At 33.9% G+C, this 27,475-nt stretch overlaps 4 protein-coding genes and 1 pseudogene across 6 annotated transcripts; 1 reads left to right on the plus strand and 4 right to left on the minus strand.

Moving 5' to 3' along the window:
• Positions 1-43: 43 nt before the first annotated feature.
• LOC122594380 (F-box protein At5g07610-like) lies at positions 44-2,804 on the minus strand. Its single transcript, XM_043766846.1, has 2 exons — positions 2,669-2,804; positions 44-1,613 (listed from the first exon to the last, which is right to left on the minus strand). The coding sequence occupies exon 2, from the start codon at positions 1,540-1,542 to the stop codon at positions 298-300; it is 1,245 nt and encodes a 414-aa protein (XP_043622781.1). The 5' UTR covers positions 1,543-1,613; positions 2,669-2,804; the 3' UTR covers positions 44-297.
• Positions 2,805-7,226: 4,422 nt separating this feature from the next.
• On the minus strand, positions 7,227-8,898 carry LOC122592567 (annotated as a pseudogene).
• Positions 8,899-9,772: 874 nt separating this feature from the next.
• On the minus strand, positions 9,773-12,202 carry LOC122593388 (two-pore potassium channel 1-like). 2 transcript variants are annotated; one of them, XM_043765787.1, is made up of 3 exons: positions 11,949-12,202; positions 10,216-11,115; positions 9,773-10,109 (listed from the first exon to the last, which is right to left on the minus strand). In XM_043765787.1, the coding sequence occupies exons 2-3, from the start codon at positions 11,106-11,108 to the stop codon at positions 9,947-9,949; spliced, it is 1,056 nt and encodes a 351-aa protein (XP_043621722.1). In that variant the 5' UTR covers positions 11,109-11,115; positions 11,949-12,202; the 3' UTR covers positions 9,773-9,946. The 2 variants fall into 2 exon arrangements, with proteins under 2 accessions (XP_043621722.1, XP_043621723.1); XM_043765788.1 differs by lacking the exon at positions 11,949-12,202 and adding an exon at positions 11,286-11,332.
• A 7,149-nt stretch (positions 12,203-19,351) lies between these two features.
• LOC122591234 (calcineurin B-like protein 3) lies at positions 19,352-22,220 on the plus strand. 2 transcript variants are annotated; one of them, XM_043763464.1, is made up of 9 exons: positions 19,353-19,518; positions 20,060-20,130; positions 20,211-20,371; positions 20,540-20,622; positions 21,101-21,269; positions 21,379-21,431; positions 21,523-21,603; positions 21,734-21,846; positions 21,952-22,220. In XM_043763464.1, exons 3-9 carry the CDS (start codon positions 20,248-20,250, stop codon positions 22,007-22,009), a joined length of 681 nt encoding a protein of 226 aa, XP_043619399.1. In that variant the 5' UTR covers positions 19,353-19,518; positions 20,060-20,130; positions 20,211-20,247; the 3' UTR covers positions 22,010-22,220. The 2 variants fall into 2 exon arrangements, with proteins under 2 accessions (XP_043619400.1, XP_043619399.1); XM_043763465.1 differs by lacking the exon at positions 20,060-20,130 and having other exon boundaries at positions 19,352-19,518; positions 20,182-20,371.
• A 1,613-nt stretch (positions 22,221-23,833) lies between these two features.
• Positions 23,834-27,384, minus strand: LOC122593232 (heat shock cognate protein 80-like). The gene is made up of 3 exons (XM_043765614.1): positions 27,193-27,384; positions 25,881-26,022; positions 23,834-25,797 (listed from the first exon to the last, which is right to left on the minus strand). The coding sequence occupies exons 1-3, from the start codon at positions 27,319-27,321 to the stop codon at positions 23,969-23,971; spliced, it is 2,100 nt and encodes a 699-aa protein (XP_043621549.1). The 5' UTR covers positions 27,322-27,384; the 3' UTR covers positions 23,834-23,968.
• Positions 27,385-27,475: the final 91 nt, after the last annotated feature.

Below are 27,475 nucleotides of genomic sequence, written 5' to 3' on the forward strand. Positions count from 1 at the left end.
TTGCATGTACATTTGCGTTCTAGACCTTAGACGCACATAATATATAAGCTTAGAGCACCAAAATTAAGATTCATACCAGCCTTTGCAGTAAATTCGTGGAGTAAATAAACATCAGAGTTGAAACAAACTTATATAAGCTTGTAGGAGCTTTTACATTCACCATTTCCATTGAAACCTCCTTATATATTCCAACTAAAAGAGTGATCTAATAGATCACAGCTATTCTAGCACAATGATTAATTAAGGGGCAGCAAAACATAATAAAAAGCATACTTGAAAGTTGAAACGGTAGACAAATCACACAGTAGCAAAAGAAGCAATGAAAGGAAAGCAAGAAGAAGAAGAAGCTATTGTTGTTGGTTCAATAAGCGGAACTGATCCAAAGTCAAAGAGGACATCGAGGGTCTTCGATACAAAACTGTATTTAACCACCTGTCCAGATAATTTCATCACAAGAAACAAGTCCTCTTCTCTTTCTCCCTCACCAATTTCCAAAAGATCGGAAGGAAGCTCCTGGGTAAAAATATTCCAGCTTCTGGTGAACTTCCTCGTAATGCTCTTGAGAGTCACTTGGTACTTCAACGACCACTCAGAATATGCATTCCTCATCTTGTAAACCTCCAAGTATTTGGAATAGATAGAAATGAGTCTCCGAACTATACAAACAAGAAACAAAGAATCACCGAATGCGAACAGCTTGTATTTAAGAGGATGCGACTCCGCATCAAAGGTTAACGAGGTTGGTATGCTTGTAACCAGTAGACCATTTACATCCAATCTGTAATGTACAACCCCAATAGGATTGAGCCAATGAATAGCACCATTACAATATACTCCTGATGAAAATTTTGGACCACTTTCAAAGGTAAACACTGCACCACAATCACTCCAATTATGTGTTTCTGAAGATGAAGAGTAACTGTACATATTTCTTAATCCAGAGCACATGACGGTGTAGTGAGGTGATTTGGTGGGATCGAACACCAGCCTTATGCCAAGAATGGATAACCAAAAGGGACGTTCCGGGATTCTATGAAACCGATTTAAGGATGGATTGTACACCCAATATTCCTCAGGACGGTCACGACAGAGTAGCAACCCATTACATGACTGCACAATCTCAACATTCCCCTGGGAGCCAAAAGGGAAGGGGGTGATCAACTTAGGAGAAATTTTGGTATCATACGACACATAAGCATATTCAAAGTAAGCATTTTGAACAGATGAAGGTGGAGGTTTCTGAATAAAGAGACCAGACGGGGGGTCGAGGTAAGAGATTTCGCTCCGGCGAAGGGTGAAACTAGGGTCTGTGATTAGTGATAACCATCGCCTAGACACAGATGTGAGCAAAAGAGTTGGGACAACAGGCAATCGGAGCAAGATTTCTGTTAAAAGGTCATCGTCGGAGATGACTTCATGTACAGATGAAGGGAGTTGGTTATCTCCTGCACTTGTGATCGGTTTATCTGATGCTCTACTCCCAAAGATAAGACCCTTCAAACGTAAGAAGATCTGCGACAAACTTTGAAAGATTCTTTCCATGTGGACTTTTTGTCAGGAGAAATATAATTGCAAGATCGAGAATTAACAACCCCAAACGCTGAAATCAGAACCTGAAAAGCAGACAGATAAAAATTAACAGAAAAGATTAATATATATATATGTGTGTGTGTGTGTGTGTGTGTGTGTGTGTGTGTGTAACAAGACCTAAACAATGTTCATTCAAAGAAGACAAGAAATAGTTGCAGGCAAATGGAACGAAATTGTTAATATTTTATATGAATCAAACAGCAATGAAGCAACTACTTGACATGGAAAAACGAAACTAAGTAACCGTCACTTTTTCAAATGCAGTAAAACCGAAAACATAAAGGGTCTTTAAATTGCATATAACATATATGATCGAAACTCGCACCACTTTTCGTATAACATAAATCTGAAAACATAAAGGGTCTTTGTATGCCCGCCTTCCTTATTATTATTATTATGTAATTCTTGTTTACTAAACTTTAATCAACAATGAGAGCTTTTCTTGTTATACTAGCGATGATACTATCTATACTATATTATAAAGCAGATTCCTTTCAAATTTTCAACATTGAATTAAAATTTTCAATATTGATTTTAAGTGCATCCCCAAAATACCCCTCTCATCTATTCTATATTTATCTAAAATAACCATAATACCCTTTCTCTCCCCTCAAATCTCAACCAATCAGCTTTTTTCTCTCTCCTCCATAAATTATTTATACCTCCAATTCATTCAAAATCTTTTATTTCGATAAATTATAAAAATTGTACGGGTGTTCTTAAAATTTCATGCTCTTACATTAGAGATGTCATTCGATATACTTTTGACGAATTCTTAAATCCGAGGGCGGAGGGCGTAGGCATTTGACTATCACACTCTCTGGCCTAGCTATCACCCCACCATCTCACCGCCGCAACGCGCGGGTACTTACTCTCGTATTTTAGAAACTAAAAAAGAAAGCGAAAATGAAATGTTATTTCAGTCAGGCATTTTATCGAACACATTCCCAACATACATAACATTTGAATTGCATATAACATATATGATCGAAACTCGCACCACTTTCCATTATAAACGCACAGACAAACAGGCATATGAAAACAGAAATATGAACATTTTATATATATTACAACTTACCTTCAATAACTCGATTTCAAGGTAAACGGGGTTGACAACTTAACGGTGGTTTCTAGGTGGCCGGCGGTAGGGAGTGAGTGAGTGTGATTTTGGGAAAGACTAGTGTGTGTGTGTGTGTGTGATGAAGAGTTTTGGGAGGTAATTTTAAGAATCGAGTCAGTCAGGTATCAAAAATTCAAAATAAAGGATTGGTAAAATTTTATCCACACGATTGGGTTATCATTATAGGCTCTAGTGGAAGGAACTCATCCACCAAAGACTAGTCTATGTCAACGTCACATCAGTAAAAAACACTCAAAGGACTAACTCCCCCAAAATGCACCCAATGGACTCATCCACTAAAGACTAGTCTTGAAATGATACCGTTGCATTAAAAAAAAACAAAAAAACAAAGGTAAACGTTCGTCCCTGCAGGAACGAAGCACCGGGACGAGTGAGGCGGACGAGAGGGGAACGAGTCACACCCAACGGTGTGGAATCGTCCCTATGAGTCAAACGAGCGAAAGAACGAACCATTGGGGACCTTCTTACCTGTGTTTTTATTTCTTTTAGTGTTTTTATTTTTTTTTAGGGTGAGTTAGATGAGTAAATATCTTATCTTAGTCTTATCTTCTTCTCTAATCTTATCAAATTATGCAACCAACTCAAATTACCATGAAATAATTCGTGGTTAATCTCCTTGTCAAATTTGTTATTAATATATATACTAGTCTAGGACTCGTATGTTGTAATGACGACATTCTATAATATGAGATACCGTAACGATGATAATTTATAAGTTGGTACTCGTCTTCTGCAAGATGCGGAGATGCAACTTTTTTAAGTGGTTTTAATTGTTTTTATCATTTTAAATATTAGTATTTAATTAGGCGAAAAAAATAATGAGATACAAAAATTAATCATAAGAAAAATGCTATCAACTACTCGTACATAATTAAAAGTCAACTACTCGTACATGATTAAAAGTAAAACGTTATATATAATTCAGAATTGATTAAAGGTATAAACATACACCAAATTTGTCCATCATATGATTTAGATCGTGAGTTGGACGTTAGTCATTGCTGAAAGGTTTCAAATTGGAGTTGAGGGGTAGTTTATCTATATCTATATTTATATCTATTTATACTATATTATAAAGCAAAACGTCCTTGTCTAACATTTTAAGTTTCAATATTTACTTTCCCAAAATGCCTCTTCTATCAATTCTATATTACCAAACACCTTTTCTCTCTTTTCAAATCTCAACCAATCATCTTTTTTCACTCACCTCCATATATCATTTATTCATCCAATTCATTCAAAATCTTTTATCTCACGAACCGTACATCGATAAATTATAAAAATTATACGGGTGTTCTTAAAATTTCATGCTTTTTCATTAGAGATGTCATTCGATATACTTTCGACAAATTTTTAAATCCGAGGGCGGAACCCGTACGGTTAAGGCATTTGGCTATCACACTTTATGACCTATCATCCCACCATTTCACTGCCGCAACGCACGGGTACTTGTCTCGTCACTAATGAAAGGTTTGAATTTGAAAAATCTATGAAGTTCAAATGTGTTTTAGTATTTGGTAGGTGGAGCAAATCAGATTAATTAAAATACAAACATCTTTATATTTCTAATATTATATAAGATCATAGTAGAAAACATTTTTGACAACCTGTTAGTTATTGAAAGAGATATACTTAAGTAGTGCATGTTATTCTTGACAACTTAAAAAAAACAACAAACTAAAAATAAAGGGAAATGCTAAATACAGGTTTAAGGGTTGTATTTAAGGTGTATAAAAAAACTTGTACTTTCCATATTAAAAGCTCGCCCCCTGAGTTTTATGGTAAATGTACAAACAATTTATGCATCTTAGACACAGCTCTAAGGACTGTATTTAGCAAACCCCAAAAATAAATTACTGTGGGAATCATCGTAAAAGCAAAATACAAAGAATTCATAATGTTAACTCATGAAAATTATGAGGTAGTTACAAAAAATAAAAATTAAAATTAGAGATGTGAAATACTATATATATGTAGAAAGGGTGAACACACAGATATGTAGTCTAAATATGTACAAAATGAAAGGTAATTAAATATTACTGATACAAATTTATTGTATATATCATTTTAGTGTATATTTTCAATGTAGTTATCTACTGCTCTCATGACTTGATACCATTTTAGTATATGACTTTATTTGACCTTAGGAGGATAAAGACTTCTCATATTTTAAGCTCAAACATCAATACCCATTCAATGAGACCTCTAGCCACCCTTTCAAATATTTGATTTCATGGCAACTTAATCATCGTTAAAAAAGACCAAATAACCTTGAGACTTCCGTTGTTTTCAAGAAGATGATATCATGATAGTTTCATTACAATGTTTTTACTTAATATATATAAACATTCCTAGTACATTCAGACATTCAGTCACTTAATGCGCTAAGCACTTAATGACTAAAAAAATAAACGAGTCCTTCGTCTCGATAAAATTTGCTAAAAATTGAGATAGATTGATGGTCATGAGTGTTGTAAATGTATGTGATTACTTGTTCACTACTATTCAAATATATACAAAATTCATTATTAAGATGTGGAAAGGAATTATACAATTTATCAAGATTTAACACAACCAATTATATGCATTGCAATTTGTAACTTATTGTGGTATATGATGTCTTACTCCTTCGACCGGTTCCGAATCATGAATAATTTAGAATGGTAGTTATTAAGAGGGTATATGAGATTACGTTTTGAAATGATTATTTAATTATTACGTTTGTAAAACAAAAAAATCTAAAAAGGTGTTTGGATGGCAACGCAGTTTTATACATACACGCCTTTTATGCTCTTTCCATATGCAGTATTTGAAAAGGCAAAATCTATTATGAAAACACAACACCAAACACTCCCTTAGACTCATTATTATTGACCACGAGGTTATCTGCAATGCGGCGACAGAAAATATTGAAGCAAATCCGTTAACATATTTATTAGGTTGTTAAAATGATTATTTGTCTCGTTTTTTATCTAATAGGTTGCCCTGTTCTTTCCCACCTTGCTAACTACGGATCACGCTAAGCTGTTCCAACTCTGGCAAGCACGCAGTCACTCGAGCGAAAAAGTCTTTCCTTCTACTCCGTAAATAGTCTCAAGCAGCTTTAACACATGCATACATGATTGAACTTAGATGCCCTTTTCTATGTAACCACAAGGTCCGTTCAACATACCTCAGGAGAGAAAGAATATGGATATTTTCCCTACTAGTTTATTCTCTTTCGCCTATCGGCCGGCTTTAAGCAAACTTCGCATTTCCTGCTGAGATCCCAAGTCTCCAAGTAGGCCCTCTTGGCCACCCACGACCTTGGCTTTTTAGAGAATCCCGCTCCTGTCTCGTAGGACTTGTAGCTCGGCAGTCCACCGGGTGGGTTTTTTTATCCTTCCAGTTTCGAGCTATTCAAATCATATATCATATAGCAGCTTCTAGCTTAATTTTTAATTCAGCCACAAAGGAAACACCAGGAGCAAGATAAAACTCTAAGCAAGTAGATGCAACAATATTATATACATTTGTTTACGGAACAAATGTCCGAGTCTCACTCCTACAAGGTTAAGTAATATTGTGTCCCATGTTGATCGAGTTTGAGTCACAAAATGCAATACAGCAATAGAAGTAGTTGATATAATCAGATGGTTTTAGAAATAAGTCCCAGAAATTAAGGTGCAAAACGGAATAACATGTTGGTAATGTTCCACACCAAGATAATAACTCATTAACTTGTCATGTGTTACTACAATGTACTATTTTTGAGGTTATAAAACTATGAAATGGTTTTAAAAGGAGGCAGTTCATGTCGCTAATTATAATTATCCAGGTTGCTTGTTCAAACCATGTGGATGTTAACCATCATTGAAACACTATCAGGAGAAAACATGATTTCATAGCCCATGATACAAGTCCCATGATCAAACTGCATAATGGCCTGAAACATGTTTTTGTTCACAGAAATTCTGTAATTGTGCACATGATTTTAACTTACCGCCGGCAAAACAATAACCACGTGTCTGTCTTTCAATTTAAATAAAACAGTCACTTGCTTGTAACTTATATGTAGTCTTTCTTGAGTTGTTTAAATTGTATGTTTTCACTGAATGTACACATAGCAACCATTTTTAGTTTTTCTATAGCAACCCTTGTTTAAAGGTCAAGGAATAAGCAGTAATCATTATTCCGGTAAACTCTTTTTAACTATCACTCCAAGACTAAAATTTTGAGAGTTTACTTGTCAAAACTGTCTAATGCAAAGAGCTCACATTTTTCTGATCAATAATTTACTGACCATACGATGACACATACTGAAGATGTCAGTTCATGGTTTCAGTTAAAAAGGCCAAACCTAAGCAATCTAGTTATGAAAGTATGTAGGTAGCATTTTACCAAAAACTACTCTGTTATGACCTGTTTCCAGAAAGTAGTCCTAAGCAAAAAGACCCACCATATTTGCAATGTCAACCTCACAAAATAACATATTAAAATAGCAAATGCTCCCACACAAAAACCGGAGAACCAGTTAAGCATTCATAAGGTCATCTGAAGCTATATAAAAACTGAAGCGTAAACATCGATACAATGGTAAAAGTTCTCATGCAGAACCAAAAACATACCAGTTTAAAAACGAGATAGATTTGTTCTCCAAACAAGGGAGGAAAAATAACGCAGTTGATAAGCAAGGGATCTTCACACTGGTTAGAACTAGTCGACTTCCTCCATCTTTCTGCCATCAGCATCAACATCAGCCTCTTCAAGATCAGGGATGTCAGCATCCCCACTTGCATCTTCATCAATGCTCAGATCAAGCTTCAACAGCCTATGAATACTGTTACCAAAAGTGTTTGATTCATCAAGGCTAAACCCAGAAGTCACCAAAGCAGTCTCGAACAGCAACAGCACCAAGTCCTTGACAGACTTGTCATTCTTATCTGCGCAGCCCTCTTCCTCAGCTCCTCCATAGGTAGTAGTGAGGAGTTCTCGGGCTTGATCTCCATGGTCTTCTTACTGGACATGTATCCTGCCATGCTGGCATCCCTCAACGCTTGTGCCTTCGTGATTCTTTCCATGTTGGTTATCCATCCATACCCCCCGGTAACCAAACAACAAGGTGAGGCAACCACATGGTCAGAGACAACCACTGAACCACCTTATCAACCTTGTCACCCAACAATCCTTGATCACCTTACACAAACCCTCAAACTTAACCTTCAAAGATTCTTGCTTTTTCTTCTCTTTTTCCGTTTCCTCAAGCGTTACACCTTCCTTAATCGTAGAAATTCAAACTCTTTCAACTGGCCCACGGCATACTCATCAATGGCATCAACCATGTACAAGACCTCAAAATCCCTTCTTCTTCAACTTCTCAAGGAATGGTGAATTCTCTATGGCTTTCTTGCTCTCACCAGTAATATAGTAGATGTCGTTCTGGCCATCTTTCATTCTTGTCACATAGTTTTCAAGCTGGTTGTTCATCACCACTCTTGGTGGAGTGGTATCGAAGTAACTCAGCAAATTTGCTCCTGTTTGTGGAATCCTCATTGATACCAAGCTTGAGATTCTTTGAGAATGCTTCATAGAACTTTGCATAGTCTCTCTTGTTTTCTGCAATCTCTTGAAAGAGTTCAATGCACTTCACCAAATTCCTGCGGATAATCTTAAGGATCTTGTTCTGTTGCAACATTTCTCTTGAGATGTTAAGAGGAAGATCCACGGAATCAACAATTTCCATGGCAAATCCAATATATTCTGGAATAATATCCTCACAGTTGCCCATAATGAAGACACGACGGACATAAAGCTTGATGTTTGTTGGGCACTAGGGCTGCTTTTTTTAGTCAAAGAGGTCAAAAGGGGCTCTTTTGGGAACAAAAAGAACAGCCTTGAACTCCAATTGCCCTTCAACCAAGGAGTGCTTTACATTCAAGTGCTCCTCCCAATCATTTGTGAGGCTCTTGTTAAAAGCAGTATATTCTTCCTTTGAGGCTTCCTCTGGTTTCCTCATCCAGATAGACTTTTGCTTGTTCATTAAATCCCACTCATGTGACACTTCCTTGATAGTCTTCCTTCCTTTTCGTCCTTCTCCTTTTCTTCATCAACCTCCTCGACTTTGCCTTCCTCATCCTCATCATCAGATATCTCCTTCTCCGTTGTCTTCTAACCCAAAGAGGGATTGGGTCACGAATGAACTCTTAATGCTTCTTGATCAGATCCTTGAGTCTGCATTCCTCTAGAAACTCAAGCTGGTCCTCCTTGAGGTAAAGGGTAATTTTTGTACCCCTGCCAAAAGGCTCACTTACATCACGGGTGATGGTTAATGAACGGAGAAACCATATAGGCTAGAATTCCATAAGCTTGGAGTACGGGTGGTATCTCACATTTTAAGTTATGCTTGAACTCAGTTTTGGGTGTCCACTCAACATTTGGGTAGTTTAATTTAGCTGTTGTTACGGCATTAGCTCCTTCGTGTTAATCGTTTGGTTGAAAATCCCAAATATACTATATACTGACACCTTAATCATGGCTACTTTCTTTCTTACTTTCAGCCTCGTACTCTAGTTAGTAAACTTTTCCAGTACCACTGGTGGTTTAGTTTTGTTTCTTTTAATTTGCTTTTCCTGTTGCAGAGGTGGCCCATCTTATTGCTGTCTGGGATACTTCGTTGTTGATATATTTAGATTATAACATAGTTGACAAGGAGATGAAAAATGCAAACAAGGTGTTAAGAAACATGAAACTTAGTTTCGTATTGCTTTTCGGGTTTAGTCGTTTAGAGCAAGACTTTTGGTTCAGATAGCAAAGCTTTTTCTTGAATTAGTATCAATTAGGCTTGTGGACTTGTGAGTTTGCTATTTGTTTAACTTGATGTGTGTGTGTGTGTTTCCACTAGGCAAGCCCAATATAGGCAAAATGTTATTAGGTGATGAGTTTAAAAGGCTAGAAGGAAATAGGTGATGATTTTAGACACCATGTTGGGTAGTTAGTTCAGACTTATTTAGAGTTGGATTGGAACCAAAACAAACTGATAAAAGAAAGCTTCAAATCAAGAACTAAACAGTGAATGATTTTCTGTTAATTAATTGCATCGCCACAAGGTACATCTAGAACGAACAATAAACACAATATGATTCCATGTACAGTTTCTACACGTATTAGAAAACAACCAATGTTGAGGGCCAAATGCAAAGTTTCACAAAACGCAAGTATATGAAATAAGAATCATCTTCACCTGTCCTTCCATGTCGATTGAGCAAGAAAAATATCAGAAATTGACAAAGTTCCTGAATCATCCACATCAAGGTTTTTGAATTCAGCCATGATAAGCGATATATCTTCTTGATTTATTTTTCCCATCTCTTTCAGCTTATAAATCACAAATTCAGCAGCCCTAAATTCATGAACAGAAGTAATAAATTTCATCAAAGAAGGAAAATGATACCATATGAAGATGATATGATGCAGCTTTTAATGCAATTTAAAGCTTTGGAACTTACCCGACAACCCCATCATCATCAAGATCAGCTGCTTCCAGGTCAGCGGCAGTCGTTTTTCTTGTGAGAACCCACCGGACCAATGACCTCTGCCTACTCTCTGTATAAAACTCCGCAAAAGCAAAAAGCAACTGAGCTAAACATATAGTACTCATCAATATCCAAAATATAGCAAAAATACGTCCCGCGGGTGTAGAGAAACTTTTGTCACCGTAACCCAGAGTTGTGATTGTGGAACAAACACAATAGAAAGCATCCACAATCTCCATTTCCTCAACAGTAGTTAAGAAGATTGTCCCGGAAGCTATGAGAACCACAAGCAAAATGGATAATATTACACATCTATATCTCACTCTATTAGTTTCCATTTCTTTCAGAATTTCCATTGAATTAGGTTTTTGACGCAGATGTAACGCTTTAACTAGTAATATTTCTTGATTCTCCACCAAACAGTCTGCGGCTCTGCTTAGGCTTAGCCCAATAAGGGTCATTCCCGAAAAAACAAATGCACAGGAAAGTAGTTTTGTGGCGTTGCTATTGGGCAGAAGGTCTCCATATCCAACGGTAGTCATTGTTACAACACAGAAATAAACAGAATCGAGTATGCCATATGTTTTATCTCCGGAAATCTGATTTCTAACCAAGTAAAAGCAGAGGGTACTTATGGTTAAGTATATAACTAAGTAGAGGGCTACCCGCTTAAAATGTGGATTGAGTTGATCAAATATAGACTTTGGGCGTTGAAGAAAACGGTCAATGTTGGATTCTTGAAGGACAGGTTCCACAATGGGAGCACTTCTACAACGTCGTAATTTTCTGATTTTGGTACAATCAACTTGAGATTTAGATTGCTGTGATCGTGATAGCAGTGGGTCTTTTCCGCCATTAGAGGCCATTGTAGTGCTTCAAGAAACAGAAAACAAAATTTATTAACTTGCACTAGAAGATGCAGTAGTTCCTCCAGATGACCAGATATATGTATAGGAAATGAAATTTGTTATTTCAATTATGCACCAACATACATAAAAATAGAAAGTGAAATTCACTATAGCAAAATAAAGTTAAGTCAATACCAGTGGTGAATCTAGATCTAAACTCAGGTGGATCCTTGAAACCTTGGCTTGAGCGTTGAGATGACAAAAAAAAGGGTCTTGTTGGGTCGGGCCAAATACAAAATACTACTATAGTAGAATAGAATGCTAAGAGTAACAAGCAAAAAAATGAATAGGTTGCAGAAGTTTGGAAGCATGATCCCCTTCCCACATTCATTGAATACCAGCGGCCCAGTCACAGTCAAAGTCAGTCAGTCCCACAGGATGGTCCAATTTAATTTAATTTAACTAAACGAAGGAGGTTCCCTTCCCTGCCATAGTTCTACTACCAACTTCCTTAACTACTTTCCATGAGGGTGTTTGTTAGTATTAACATCAAGACAAACTAACGCCTTCCTTACTATGTAATCTAGTGTGTTTTAAACAGGGGAGCAACGAAAACTTTACCGTAGTATTAAAACTTTTATTTAACAATGAAAGCTTTTCTTCTTATACTACTGATCAACTATATACACTTAGAAACAAACAAAAGAACGAAACTTCATTTCAGTCAGACATTTCATCGAACACATTCTCTACATATATAACATTTGAATGAACAAAATGATCCAGACTCGCACCACTTTCCAATATAGACAAATAGACAGAGATATGAAAAAAACAGAAATATGAACATTAATATACCTTCAATCATATAATAACTGGCTTTAATTGGAATGAAACGGTTCACGGCGGTTGGTACGGCGGTGGCTAGTAATCAACGACGGTAGGGTTTTGAAATCAGGAATTAATTGGGGCGAGTGTGATTTGGGATGTAACTGAGAATCGAGTCAGCAGCTCAGCTGTATCAATCAATCAAACATCAAAATAAAGGGTTGGTAAGACTTTTTTTTTACAACTGGGTTATTTTTAATTGTTATTATCACGCGTGTTTTTAAATATCTTATCGTGGTCTTTACCAGTGGCAGAGAGTCGCAACTGCGCAAGTAAATATCCACATCAGTTTTGTCATAATTATTCTTATTATATTAATATTAACTAGATTATTAACACGCATAATACGCGAAAAAACACATAAAAGTATAAAAATAAAAGTATAAAAGGTATATCAATATGACATCATGAATCCACCCGATATTCCAATAAAAGCCACGTATGATGAAACCCATAAACGTAAAGAAAAAATTCTCGAAGATAAGAATAGAACTCATGACTTTTGAATAATTTAATTACTTTTTTAAAAGCATCTCTTATAGTTAACTTTTGTAAAAGATGCAAAATTTTATAAATTAATATTTAAAATGAAGGCTCGATGAGCCGCATATATCTGTTTTATATGTGACTTATAAAAAAAAGTTCATGTCATCTTTTATATACTTAAAGATAGTTGTTCTAGTGATTTATCGATCAATCACAACTCTTGATTTTTTTTTAAATTGACTTTTGTTTTCAATTTTGATTTTGTTATTATAATTATAAATTAAAAAATTGACCCACAAAAATTTTAAGTAATAATAATAATGACAATAATGATAATAATAATAGTAATAATAATAATAATAATAATAATAATAATAATAATAATAAAAGTTAAGATAGAAAATTGGTCAAAAGAAAAATGAAAATATCTATAACAATTAGTATAAATATATTAATGTGATGATTCAATTGTAGGGGGAGATAATAAAATGGTGTAGGTACGTATTAGTTATAGTTAGTTATAGTTAGTGTTATTAATATTTAGTATTAATCTAAAATTGGAAAGTGTTATAATCAAATTAATCTAAAGGTCTTAATTTAAGTTTTTCATTTAAAGGTGGAGATTTATTTAAAAATTATTTTAAGAGGCTATTTTATTATTATTGTTAGATATTAACAATAAATTATTTAACATAATTTATCAAATACCAAAGGAATTTAGTTTTATTAACAATAACTTATTATTTAACAGATTTTATCCCTCACAACACGACGTTGGTAGTGGAGGCGGCGATGATAGCGGGTGAATGAGTTTGTAGTTATTAATATAAAAGTAATTAATGTAATATGGGGTTGTACTTTGTAGTTCTTTTAAGGATTAAGGTTGTATGTTGTAAATAATTTTATTAAATGTATTATAAGTATATAATGTGAATATATTTAAATTCGTGAATTATTATATGGGTATTTTAGAATAGATATATATAGATCATTATTTGAGAAAACGGATGGGATAATCTCCCAATAACTATAAAAGAGCAACCTAAATTCTTTTATAAAAAAACTACAACCCTTGGATGAAAAAAAGATTGAATTAGAACCTTTGATTGCTTTGTTGACATCATTTTCCTTTTTTAGATTTTAACTAAAGGACATTCATCATTTTCATTAATTGCATCCCTTGTAAAAATAATGATAAATAATTAAAACAATAAATTTGAGTTGTCATCTAACTTTGCGAAAAAGTAACTTAGGGATCAGGAAATAAAAATCGTATGTCGACGTCTTTATTTGAGATTAATTGAATAATTACTTTAATTTTGAGATCTGTTAAATTGTATGTAAGTACAATGAATAAAGTTATAGGAGGTCATCTATTTATATAACTTTTTGTTCTTTTGGGTTATCTGTTTATTAAAACTTTCTTAAAGGCCATAAAATTTTTTATTATGTATCATTTTTATTAACGTCGATTGAAAATTACATCAAAGTTTTGTCAAATTATAAAAGTTTCTCTACTTGTAAAAAGTTTAAAATCTTAAAATACTCAACTACATATTTTTCAACATTATTAAAATAATAAACGAGAAGAGGTTCGTTAATGGAAAGATTAATATCGAGAAGATTTTTCAATAAAATAGAGCACCAGGCTTGCTAATGAAAAGCTTAATATCGAGACGATTTTTCAAAAAATTAAGGCAGGAGGCTTATTGTAGTGTAAATTCAATATATTGTAATTTTGTTGTTGTAGTTAGCCACTCCACTGATTTGGTGGTAGTCAAGGGCTGTTGTGAATAAAAATAACTTTTTATTAAAAAAAAAAACGATTTGTAATTTTACATTGTCATTATACATAAATATAGCAAAATTATCTTATAAAACATCTATAACAAAAACCATTTTCGAAAAATAATATCTTTTCAACATGATTCTCTATACTTAAAGTTTTACATTATCATCATCATCATACAAAGATATAACATACATATCGTACTAAGCGTCGTAAAAAGATCGAGACAAAACATTTTTCGGGTAATAATATCAATAAATTTCAACATATTTTTCTATAACTACTAATTTTGTTATTGTAAAAGCTTAATATGTTTATCCCGCGTATTACGCGGGAAAATAAAATTTGTTTTATAAAAGAATATAGATTAAATAGCAAACAATAGAACAATTGTATTAAAATTTTTAATAACGACATAAACTTTCGACAAATGTATAAATATCATTACATAATTTGATAACGAGATAATGAAGTATAAATTTATATTATTTAGCACTTAACATAACATCACAACCGCGAAAAAATTATCTATGTACAAAAGTATATATTATTGTTTCACCTGTAATAATAAAAAATATTACTATATCATTAATGGCGACGCTTATGAACAGTGCCACGTGCCACGTGGCGCTGTTCTATTGGTATCGCCTGTATCCCGTGTTTTTTCCAGATTTTGTCATATCGGATTACGTTAAGGTTATTTTTTGTTCGGTTTCTCTTGGTTTTCTACATAGTTTTTTTTGCTTTTGTGTTTTTTTTCTATTGGTCCACCTATACCCCGCGTTTTTTCGGATTTTACTATATCGGATCCCGTTAAGGTTATTTTTCATTCGGTTTTTGTTGGTTTATTACATAGTTTTTTTCTTTTGTGTTTTCTTTCTATTGGTTCATCGTATACCCCCCATCACTATATAGATTTTGTCATTTTGGATCCCGTTTGGGGTTTTTTCTTGGTGTTCATCATAGTTTTTTGGCTTTTGTGTTCTGAATTAATATATTGAAAACTTTTACACAAAATTTAATTTTTCCTTTGTTATTTCTATTTTCGTTAAGGTTATTTATCTTTTGGTTTTTCTTGGTTTTTTGATACCTTTTTTTTGCTTATATGATCTCTTTTATTGGTTCATCATATACCCCGCATCACTATTTAGATTCTGACATTACGAATCCCATTTTGAGTTTTTTCTTTCGTTTTTTTTTTTGGCATGGTTACCAATAGTCACCATGCTTATTAAAACTTGACACGTAACAGTAGCTATTTTGTCTTTTTCTTCATTCTTAATATAAATATAATATATGACAATTATAAAACAAAAGTATGAATTGGTGGAATGGTTTGTGTGCTATGCTTTGGGGGTGGAGGTTGGCAGTTTGAAACTCTCCCCCCTTTAACACAATTCTTTTACTTTTTTTTTTTTGTTTTCTTATATTTTTGAGGTTTTACAAAATTACCCCTTTATTTTTATCCTATTTATTTTTCACCCCCTCTTTTTTTTTTCTCTTGCATTTTTTTGGTTTTTATCACTTCATGTTTTTTAAGTTTTATTATATATATATTTCATTTATATATTTTTGTGTTTTTGTAATGTTTTTACATTTAACAATTGCATCATATTTGTAACTTCTCATTTTGTGTTTTATATTTTCTTTTTTACTTTTTTAATCATTTCTTTTGTCTTTTCTATTTTTACCACTTGGTTTTCTTATACCTTTTTTTTATATTCTTTTTGTTTTTCTTTTGTTTATTGGTGCTTATTATATATTTTTTTCATCTTTTTTGTATTTTTTCTATTATGTATCATTCCGGTTTTTTGTCCTAACATTTGTTTTTCCATATACCTTTCTCACATTTAGCTTTTGTATTTTTTTTTTTAAACTCGAAAATGTGGGATTCTAAAATATAATATGAACGCTAGCGTTTTCAATGTTTCATATGTCATTAAACACACATTTTCACCATCAACTACATTTCTTACACGCCAAAGACATCCAGCTATGTGGCAAAATATGTCACTGTCGCCGCCCAACGGACACGTATTGGTTTTTAGTTAAGCGGTTATGGATTCAATCTTAGTAAACTACCTTAACGTAATTGTATTAGTAAACTAAACGTAATCGCAATAATTGAAGTCGCGCAACGCGCGACCCAAATTTTCTAGTTAAAAATAAAGTTAATAACAGAGACGTCACATACTCACAGGTGAACTTCATCAAACTAAAAAAAATGTCTTATTAATGCCCGAGCTAGGATTATGAGTCATGAGGTGTCAAATAATTGATAAAACACAAATAAATGCCAAGAGACTTAATATTATACCAAAATAAATGACTTTTAGAATAGAGTGTTAACAATATTACCCGTCCATCACCATCCTCACACACTTGTTTTCTTTTCTCTTCAAGATTTAAATACAAAATGAAACACGGCATCTATTATGTACTGTACATAGAACACTTTGCACAAACCATATATCATGAATTATGGACTATTAAACACTATTGCAGTAGACGATGAGAAGGAAAGAACCAAAGTGCAGGTATTTTGTGTTCGATCTCTATTGCATTCTAGACCTTAAACGCACATAATACATAAGCTTAGAGCATTAAAATTAAGATTCGTAGCAGCCTTTGCAGTAAATTCGTGGAGTAAATAAACATCAGAGTTGAAACAAACTTATATATTCCAATTAAGTAAAAGAGTGATCGAATAGATCAAAGCTATGAAAGTTGAAACGGTAAACAAATCACACAGCAGCAAAAGAAGCAATGAAAGCAAGGCAATTAGGAAGAAGAAGAAGAAGCTATTGTTGTTGGTTCAATGAGCGGAACTGATCCCAAGTCAAAGAGGACATCCAGGGTCTTCGATACAAAACTGTATTTAACCACCTGTCCAGATAATTTCATCACAATGAAACAAGTCCTCTTCTCTTTCTCCCTCACCAATTTCCCAAATGTTTTTGAAGGAATCGGAATTTGTTAAAAGAATTTGAATGGAAAAGTATTAAAAATATATTATGTTTGGTTGACAGAATTCATTGGAATTCAGTTAAAATAAATTAAAAACAAATTGTGTTAAATGACAAAAGTAACCTTCAATAATAATTATAATAATTATAAAAATACTATTAAAAAAATATTTAAAAATAGTAATAATAAAATGTAGTAATCGTATATGGGCCCTTACACACACTCAATTTCTTTCACCACTACCAACCAGTCCTTATCTTTTCTCTCCTACTACTTTCTGCACATGAATGTCCAATTACTCCGGCAATATGAATAAGCAAACAACCATGGTGCACATAAATTATAATAAGAAAAGCAATTAAAATAATAACATACATAGATATAACAACAATAACAATAACAATAATAATCAGTAGTAGTGCCAACATGAATATCAGCAGCAATAACCATGGTGATGAAGAGAGAAAGAGAGGTGTTTAATCTAACAGCATAAGCAGTGTTTTAAACGCCTAATAGGTGGTTGTTTGTTGTAATCTAATCACCATGAAAGTTTCATTCTCTTTACTTATTATGACATAAACTTTTAAACTTTTACTTTTTGTCACATAACTTTAATTTCTATTACTTTTTGGCATGAAAGTTTTGTTTTATTTAGTTTTTAAAGTTTGGTTATTCTAACTTTTGCAACGAAATTTTCATTCCTTTTACTTTTAGTTACATAAACTTTAAAACTTTTACCTTTTGTCACATAATTTTTATTTCTTTTACTTTTGACATGAGATTTTTGTTTTATTTACTTTTTAAACTTTCATTTTTTTATTACTTTTTGTCACATAACTTTAATTTTTTTTACTTTTGGTATGAAAGTTTTGTTTTATTTAGTTTTTAAAGTTTTGTTTTTTTAACTTTTGCAACGAAACTTTTATTCTTTTTACTTTTAGTTACGTAAACTTTTAAACTTTTACATTTTGTCACAAAACTTTTATTTCTTTTACTTTTGGCATGAGATTTTTGTTTTATTTACTTTTTAAACTTTCATTTTTCTAACTTTTGCCACGAAAGTTTCATTCTCTTTACTTTTATTACATAAATTTATTAAAGTTTTGGCCCTTTTACTTTTTGGCACATTACTTTCGTTTCTTCTACTTTCCGCACAAAAGTTTTGTTTTACTTACTTTTTATACTTTTATTTTTCCAACTTTTGCTACAAAAGTTACATTCTCTTACTTTTTACTAACGTTTTAATTTCTTTACTTTTTACTATATGACTTTGAGTTTTCGCCACATAACTTTTAATGTTGTTACTTTTTTAACCAAAGTTTCATTTTCCTTAATTTTCACCACATAGCTTTCGGATTTTTTCCTTTTGTCAACAAATTTTCATATTCTTAGCTTTACCACATAGTTGTAAAATTTTCAACTTCAACCACCAAAGTTTTATTTTATTTACTTTTTATCACATAAGTTTTTACCTTTTAACTTTTGTCACAAAAATTTCATTTTATATAACTTTTGCTACATGTGTAGACATTACGAAATGTATCACGGGCAACCCCGGAAAAAAACTAGTTTCACAACAAAAAAGTGGGTATAGGCGTGCACAGTAGTCCAAGGTTGTAAAACTCCCTCGAGTCAGCCGAGTTTCCAAAATAAACTCCCGACTCCCCACCTCGCCGAGTCGAGTCCGAGTTCTCCAACTTTGATGCAGACAAGATGATGATGAAGAGTGATCTTATCAACTAATCTAACGTTTAATATTAAAGTTTGAATTATTATGTTAATGTTTTTAAAAAATTATGTTTAAATTTGAAGTTTGGAATATATTTTTAAAGTTTTGTTACATATAATTTCAAATATACTTATGTTTCCATATAAAATCCAATCTGAGTTCTCCCCGAGTCGAGTCCGATTTTCTAAAAACTCCTGACTCCCCTCACCGAATTGAGTCCGAATTACAGGTTCCCCGGCTAGTCTTTTGGTGGTTATGTCACGTGATCACACTCCCCACTCTCAATTCCTCAAATCATTGCACCGCATTTATTAAAGCTAATCTGTTTCTTGTTTTTATCCCTTTTATTATTATTTTGATATATATATTTTCTCAATTTATATCATATTTTTAGTTTTAAACTAGAGTATTTATTAATTTTGGTTTCTTCAACAAAAATCAAATCTTTTTATCTGGGGTCTCCTTACAATTACTTCTTACTAATTGGTTCTCTTTTAAAATCAAGTCTTCAATTTTGGCTTGTTTACAGAATTATATTTTGGTATTTCATCCAGATAATCTTACCTAAGGTTAGTTTATTCTCATTAATCCTTTGCCTTGCAAATATATAAAATTATAGTCATGAATCTGTGTTTCTTTCTTTATATTATACTCGTAATTGTTTATGGTGACATCTATGATTGTTTTAGTTACTTGATAATTGCTTGTGTTTGTATGTTATAGATTGTATGGTATGGAAATCTTTATGATTTTTCATGTTGTAAAAAAAACAAGATTTTTTGAAAATCCAAGTTATAAAATCTTGAATAAGAAAGTTTTCACCTTGAAAGTATGTGACTTTAGACTAAATATGTGACTTTCTGATTGACTTGAGGTTGAATTATTAGAATTTTCACGACTGTTTTTCGATGCATGGAGGGGGTGTTTTTGGCTCAGGTTTGCTCTTATCAGTTTATTGAAACTTCAAAAAAGCCAATAATTACAGTTTTACAGGCTTATGAGTTTAAACTTAAGTTTATGGACTAAATAATCAATAAGCCGAACACACTGGAAATCGTTTATAAGTTCAGGGGAGTGTTCCTAATAAACTTTCTCTTTTACATGGAACAGAGATAGTGTGGTTGGCGTGCATCGAAGTTTGATTATTTTTTAATTTAGCAGCTGCAGGAAATGGTCAAAAGGTTACATCTAAGTTTTGACTCTCGATGTTCATTCTGTGTGTTTGTATTTAGGTAGCCTAAACCTCTGTTGGTGTCTTCAGGAACGGTGATGGAGTTTGTTGATGTACCACAAGTACGATGTCTCAGTGTTTAGAGGGGGTCAAGCATATACTTGCCTCCCTACTCCGTTGCTGTGATCTTGAATCATACAAACAAACTACCGCACTTGAAGATCCTGAAATTCTAGCCCGAGAGACAGTTTGTATGCTATTAATCTAAAAACACTATTTGAATGATCGTTTAAGTAGTTTTCTTTTATGTATGCCCTCATTTTCTATTGATTTTGGGCGTGTAGAATTTATTTAATTTTTTAGAAAATGGATCACCCCCACTTCTCTTACTAACAGAAGTCGTTTTTGGTATAATGCAGTTAGTGTAAGCGAAATAGAAGCACTTTATGAGTTGTTTAAGAAAATTAGCAGTGCCGTGATTGACGACGGACTAATTAATAAGGTTTGTTCTTAACCTGGCATGACATCTTTTGCAGGCCCTAGAGGTGGCAACACTGACTTGTTACTTATAAGCGGATCAATTTGGGCTGTGTTATAATACTGTCAGGTCAAATGGGTTAAGCTACAGGACTTAACCCAAAATAACAGGTAGAAACTCAATTGAGAGACAATTATATTCATAAAGGTTTCCTAAGGTGATTTGTTAAAAGCTTAGATTGTTTTGGTAATTAAATAGTGTTTGTGATCATGATTTGCTATGTATAAAGCTCAAAGAATCGGATAAAAGAGAATGTGTCTGAGGGTCGTCCCGACAGGTTTCGACCTGCACTTAAGATTTTCACTTTTAATTTCCTACTGGCCTGCTCAGACTATTTTGCCACCTCTAATTTTGGGTCCTTTATAGTTTCTACATTTGCTCCTTTTTGCATCTTTTATTGAATTACGACACCAGTTCTAATAATCTTCAGACATAAAAACAGGAAGAGTTCCAGTTGGCATTATTCAAGACAAACAAAAAGGAGAGCCTGTTCGCTGATCGGGTGTTCGATCTCTTTGACACCAAGCATAATGGAATCCTGGGGTTCGAAGAGTTTGCTCGTGCACTGTCAGTATTTCATCCAAATGCCCCCGTCGATGATAAGATCGAGTGTAAGTTTATAAATGATAGAAATGATTGAACTTACTTTTTCAGCTCCAAAGCATATATCTTTCCTAGATGCATACCCTGAATTTGGTATACTAATATATTAATCTACAGTTTCCTTTCAACTTTATGATCTCAAGCATCAAGGTTATATAGAGAGGCAAGAGGTAACTTTTGTAGTTTGGTCACTGCTGTCTGTAGTTACAACTTGTATAGTTACATTTGGAATGTTCTTATCGAATTGCAATACACATGCAGGTGAAGCAAATGGTGGTGGCAACGCTTGCTGAATCTGGCATGAATCTTACTGATGATGTCATTGAGAGTATCATTGATAAGGTACATCGTTTGACCCTATAGGATTTTAATTGTATAACAATCAAGATTTACTGCCCGTAAATATCCTGTGATTGTTCTTGAAATTTAACTTTAAGCATGAAAGTAGATAATAGCTGATTACTTTGTTTAGACCTTTGAAGAAGCTGATACAAAACATGATGGGAAGATTGACAAAGAAGAATGGAGAACCCTTGTGTTGCAACATACTTCCCTATTGAAGAATATGACCCTCCAGTACCTCAAGTAAGCTGTTATCGAGTTACTTAAGATGATTAGGTTGCTGGATAAAAGTGTGTTCTTGGTGTATTCTCAAACATACAGATGTTGACTTTGTTATCATTTTGACAGGGACATCACAACAACATTTCCGAGCTTTGTTTTTCACTCAAGAGTTGAGGATACTTGATACGTTCTGGCCAGATGAAGCTATACCAGCAGGATGTACCTGAGTTTGTTTATGAATGTATTTTTGCGGTTTTGTTTTGATAAATTTTGGTTTGATCACTTTTTTGAGCTAAGCGAACATCAGTATTTGTAGCTTTTTTTCTTTTTCTGCAAGCCAATGTTTGTAGAGATTTATTAGACATGAGTTATGCATATCAGAATTGCACAGGAAATTCGCATTTACCTTTAAGCCCTTAGTTTTGAGGAACAAAAGTCGTCTCACTCCTAAAAGGTTAGTAGTAGTATAGTGTTCCATGTTGATTGAGTTTGAGTCAAATTGAAAATTAGTTTGCTAACAAATGAAATGGTAGTTGATACAATCATGTGGTGTTAGAAACACATCCCAGAATTGCAGTGCACAATTCTATGCACGGAATAACATGTTTGGTAACGTTGCACACCAAGATATATGTTAATGCCATATTTCAATGCACCACATACTACATTCGAGGCTGTAAAATTAAGCAATGGTATACAAGAAGACAGTTTGTCTCGCCAATTATAATTATCCACATTGCTATTCAAATCATGTACAGATTATCATCGTTGAAACCTATCAAGAGAACCAATTCCATAGCCCATCCCTTTTTTTTAGTAATCATATTAGAGTTGCAAGCTAAGGCAGTGCCAATAGCTGTGAATGGATTTAGGTGGTAAAAGTAGCTACACTAGTTAATTTATATTATATTATAAAACAGATTTTCTCTATATTTTCAACATTGAGCTTGAAATTTTCAATATTGATTTTAAGTACTTCCCCAATGCTCATCCTATCTATGCTATATTTATCTAAAATAACTATAATACCCTTTATCTCTCTTCAAATCTCAACCAATCATCTTTTTTCTATCTCCTCTATAAATCATTTATTTCTTCAATTCATTCAAAATCTTTTATCTCAAAAACCGTACATCGATAAATTATAAAAATTGTATGGGTGTTCTTAAAATTTCATGCTCTTTCATTAGAAATGTCATTCGATATATTTTCGACAAATTTTTAAATCCGAGGACGGAGCCCGTACGGCTAAGGCATTTGACTATCATACTTTATGACATATCAACTCTTATAACCTATCATACTTTATGACCTAGGTATCACCCCACCATCTCACCGCTGCAACGCGCGGGTACTTGCTCTCGTTATTCTTAAAAGAAAAATATGTTTTTAACTTTAAACATTAAGCTTCATACCGTCTTTCAACTTCAATGAAACAATCACTAGCTAGCAACTTAAATAATAGACTTGATGTCCGATTCCGGCATTCAAGACAACTTTCAAATCAATCGAGTTTCTTGAACTGTTAGGATTGTATTTTTATATCCCCAATAAATGTACACAGAGCAACCATTTATTATTTTTCCATAGTAAACCCTCTGACTGTACCCAGTAATCATCATTTCAGTAAACTCAGTTTCTAACTTGGCAGAAATATCACTGCATGGTATAATTTTGAGGGTATTAGTCAAATATGTCTCATGCAATGAGCTGACAATCATGTGATCAATAATTTACTGGCCATAAGATGGCACACAATGAAGATATCAGTTCATGGTTTTTAAGCAATCTATTTATAAAAACGTATATAGATAGCGTTTCATTGAAGTACCATTTGTTATGACCCGTTCACAGAAAGTAGTTCTAAGCAAAACCACCCTAGTATATCTGCAATGCCAACTTCACAAAAGAACATATTAAAGCATATGCTCCCATACAAAAACCGGAGAACCAATTAAGCATTCTTTAAGGCCATCTGAAGCTAAAAAAACTGTAAGAACTGTAAACGTCAACACAAAGGTAAAAGTTCTCGTACTGAACCAAAAGCATACTACTTTAAAAGACAGAGTTGTTCTCCAAACTAGGGAGGCAAAAATAACATAGTTAATAAGCAATGCAGAAGGGATCTTCACACTTGTTAGAATTAGTCGACTTCCTCCATCTTGCTGCCATCAGCATCAACATCAGCCTCTTCAAGAGCAGGGATGTCAGCATCCTCACCTGCATCTTCATCGATGCTCAGACCAAGTTTCAACATCCTGTGAATCCTGTTACCGAAGGTGTTTGGTTCATCAAGGCTGAATCCAGAAGTCAACAAAGCAGTCTCGAACAGCAACAGCACCAAGTCCTTGACAGACTTGTCATTCTTGTCTGCATCAGCCCTCTTCCTCAGCTCCTCCATAATAGAGTTCTCAGGGTTGATCTCCATGGTCTTCTTACTGGACATGTATCCAGCCATGCTGGCATCCCTCAATGCTTGTGCCTTCATGATTCTTTCCATGTTGGCGGTCCATCCATACTCTCCAGTAACCAAACAGCAAGGTGAGTCAACCACACGGTCAGAAACAACCACCTTCTCAACCTTGTCACCCAATACATCCTTAATCACCTTACACAAACCCTCAAACTTCTCCTTCAAAGAATCTTGCTTTTTCTTCTCATCTTCGGTTTCCTCAAGCTTTAGACCTTCCTTAGTGGCAGAAACAAGCTTCTTTCCTTCAAACTCCTTCAGCTGGCCCACAGCATACTCATCAATGGCATCAACCATGTACAAGACCTCATATCCCTTCTTCTTCAACTTCTCAAGGAATGGGGAGTTCTCTACAGCCTTCTTGCTCTCACCAGTAATATAGTAAATGTCGTTCTGGCCATCTTTCATTCTTGTAACATAGTCTTTCAAGCTGGTTTGTTCATCACCACTCTTGGTGGAGTGGTATCGAAGTAACTCAGCCAGTTTAGTCCTGTTTGTAGAATCTTCATTGATACCAAGCTTGAGATTCTTTGAGAATGCTTCATAGAACTTTGCATAGTCTTCCTTGTTTTCTGCAATCTCTTGGAAGAGTTCAATGCACTTCTTCACCAAATTCTTGCGGATAACCTTGAGGATCTTGTTCTGTTGCAACATTTCTCTTGAGATGTTAAGAGGAAGATCTTCAGAATCAACAATACCCTTGACGAATCCAAGATATTCTGGAATAATATCCTCACAGTTGTCCATAATGAAGACACGGCGAACATAAAGCTTGATGTTGTTGGGCTTCTTCTTTGAGTCAAAGAGGTCAAAAGGGGCTCTTTTGGGAACAAAAAGAACAGCCTTGAACTCCAGCTGCCCTTCAACTGAGAAGTGCTTTACATTCAAGTGCTCCTCCCAATCGTTTGTGAGGCTCTTGTAGAAAGCAGCATATTCTTCCTTGGAGATCTCCTCTGGTTTCCTCATCCAGATGGGTTTTTGTTTGTTCATTAAATCCCACTCATGTGACACTTCCTTGATAGTCTTCTTTTTCTTTTCATCCTTCTCCTTTTCTTCATCAACCTCCTCGACTTTGCCTTCCTCATCTTTCTTCTCTTCCTCGTCCTCATCATCAGAAATCTCCTTCTCAGTTGTCTTCTCAACCCAAAGAGAGATTGGGTAACTAATGAACTCGGAATGCTTCTTGATCAGATCCTTGAGTCTGCGTTCCTCTAGATACTCAAGCTGGTCCTCCTTGAGGTAAAGGGTAATTTTTGTACCCCTGCCAAGAGGCTCACTTTCATCACGAGTGATGGTGAATGAGCCACCAGCTTGTGACTCCCAAACATACTGCTCATCATCATTGTGTTTTGTGGTAACAATGACTTTCTCAGCAACCAAATAAGCCGAGTAGAACCCAACACCAAATTGTCCAATCATGCTAACATCAGCACCAGCAGCAAGAGCTTCCATGAATTCTTTGGTACCAGATCGAGCAATGGTTCCCAAATTATTCACCAGATCTGCAAAAAACATAATACATACAATTCAGCACATGCATCTATTTAACCGACAATTTATGGTCTGGTGTTGCAAAAATTCTCACCTGCTTTTGTCATTCCAATTCCACTGTCGATGATGGTCAACGTGTTGTTGGTTTTATCAGGAATGATGTGGATAAAGAGCTCAGGTTGAGCATCTAGCTTGCTCTTATCAGTCAAGCTCTCAAAACGAATTTTATCCAAAGCCTGCATAACATATTTAACATATAAGTAAGAATACTTTTCGTGTTCCAAAATTTTCAGACAGAGTGTTAATATTACTCATTTACATATGGTTTTCATTAGGCAAAAGAAACTCATAACATAAAAAAACACATGGGTATTAAGATAACACGGAGCAAGGGACTTGTTCGGAAGTAATGCAATAATCTATGCTAAAACACATACCAGATGAAGCAGTAAATAAAATACAAAATAAGATTGAAGCTTAGAGCTGTTTTCAGCTTGTTCAATTTATAGAAAAGTATGCACTATTTAGCAATAGAACTTATGTCTATCGATCAGTTATACAATCAATAGAATAATTAACTTGCAAAACAGCTAGAATTTCAATCAACACAAATACAGTATTGAGCTTAGTGAATGTGTCTATATTAGGCACTCATACAACCATCAGGATTAAGGGTTTGCACGTCACATCTTTTATAACACATACCAGTCAGCACCAAGAATGACAATACTACGATACTCTTTTATAACACATGAAGCATTAAATTGAATGCAAATAGCTAGAATTTCAATTAACACATAAGTTGAGCATAGTTAAAAGTGTCTATAATATGTAAAAGCTTAGTTAAAGTGTCTATCTTCAAAAAAAGACAATTGTGTAAAAAGCTTAGTGAAAGTGTCTATATTATGCATATGTGTTTGTCTGAGTGTCTCTATCAGTTGCCTGATCACACAAAGGCAGTCAAATATAAGCAGCTGAAATCCATAAACAAAATTTTATGGGCTGTTTGGTTCACAAAACCTATGAGAATTTGGTGGAATAAAATTTAAACTTTCTTCCTTTTTTCATGTTAGGTTAACATAACCTTTCCCCCAAATTTCTTTAAACCAAACAGCCCCTTTAAATTTTAATCCATTCCACTCATTAACCTAACAGCCAGAGTTTCTAATCACTTAGACAGAAGCACTATACATACAAAACAGTCACCAAATACTAAATTAAACCCTACAAAAATCAGATATTAGCAGCTAACTAAAAATTAAATTAATAAAAAAATAAACATAGATCTAATTCGACAACAGCTAACAATAAATCAAACTCAAATGTAAATGTAAAACAATATTATAATAAAACAATATATATCTATATATATGTAAAGAGGGGGGAAAAAAAGGAGAAAGACTAACATCGGAAGCGTTGCTAACAAGCTCACGAAGGAAGATCTCTTTGTTGCTGTAAAAAGTGTTGATAATCAGACTCAAAAGCTGATTGATCTCCGCTTGGAATGCAAACGTCTCTGTATCCGACGACGCCATTTTTTTTTTTTAAATTAATTATTAGATTAGAAGAAAGATGATGATGATGCAAAACTCTACCCGATCTCGATTTTTATTTTTTTTTTGGAAGGAAAGAAGGCGATTGTAAAGTGTTAGGTTTACAGAGAAGAAAAAGATTTGTATAAATAGTGAA

Source organism: Erigeron canadensis, chromosome 3 (genome assembly GCF_010389155.1).
Source record: "Erigeron canadensis isolate Cc75 chromosome 3, C_canadensis_v1, whole genome shotgun sequence".
NCBI classification, from domain to species: Eukaryota; Viridiplantae; Streptophyta; class Magnoliopsida; order Asterales; family Asteraceae; genus Erigeron; species Erigeron canadensis.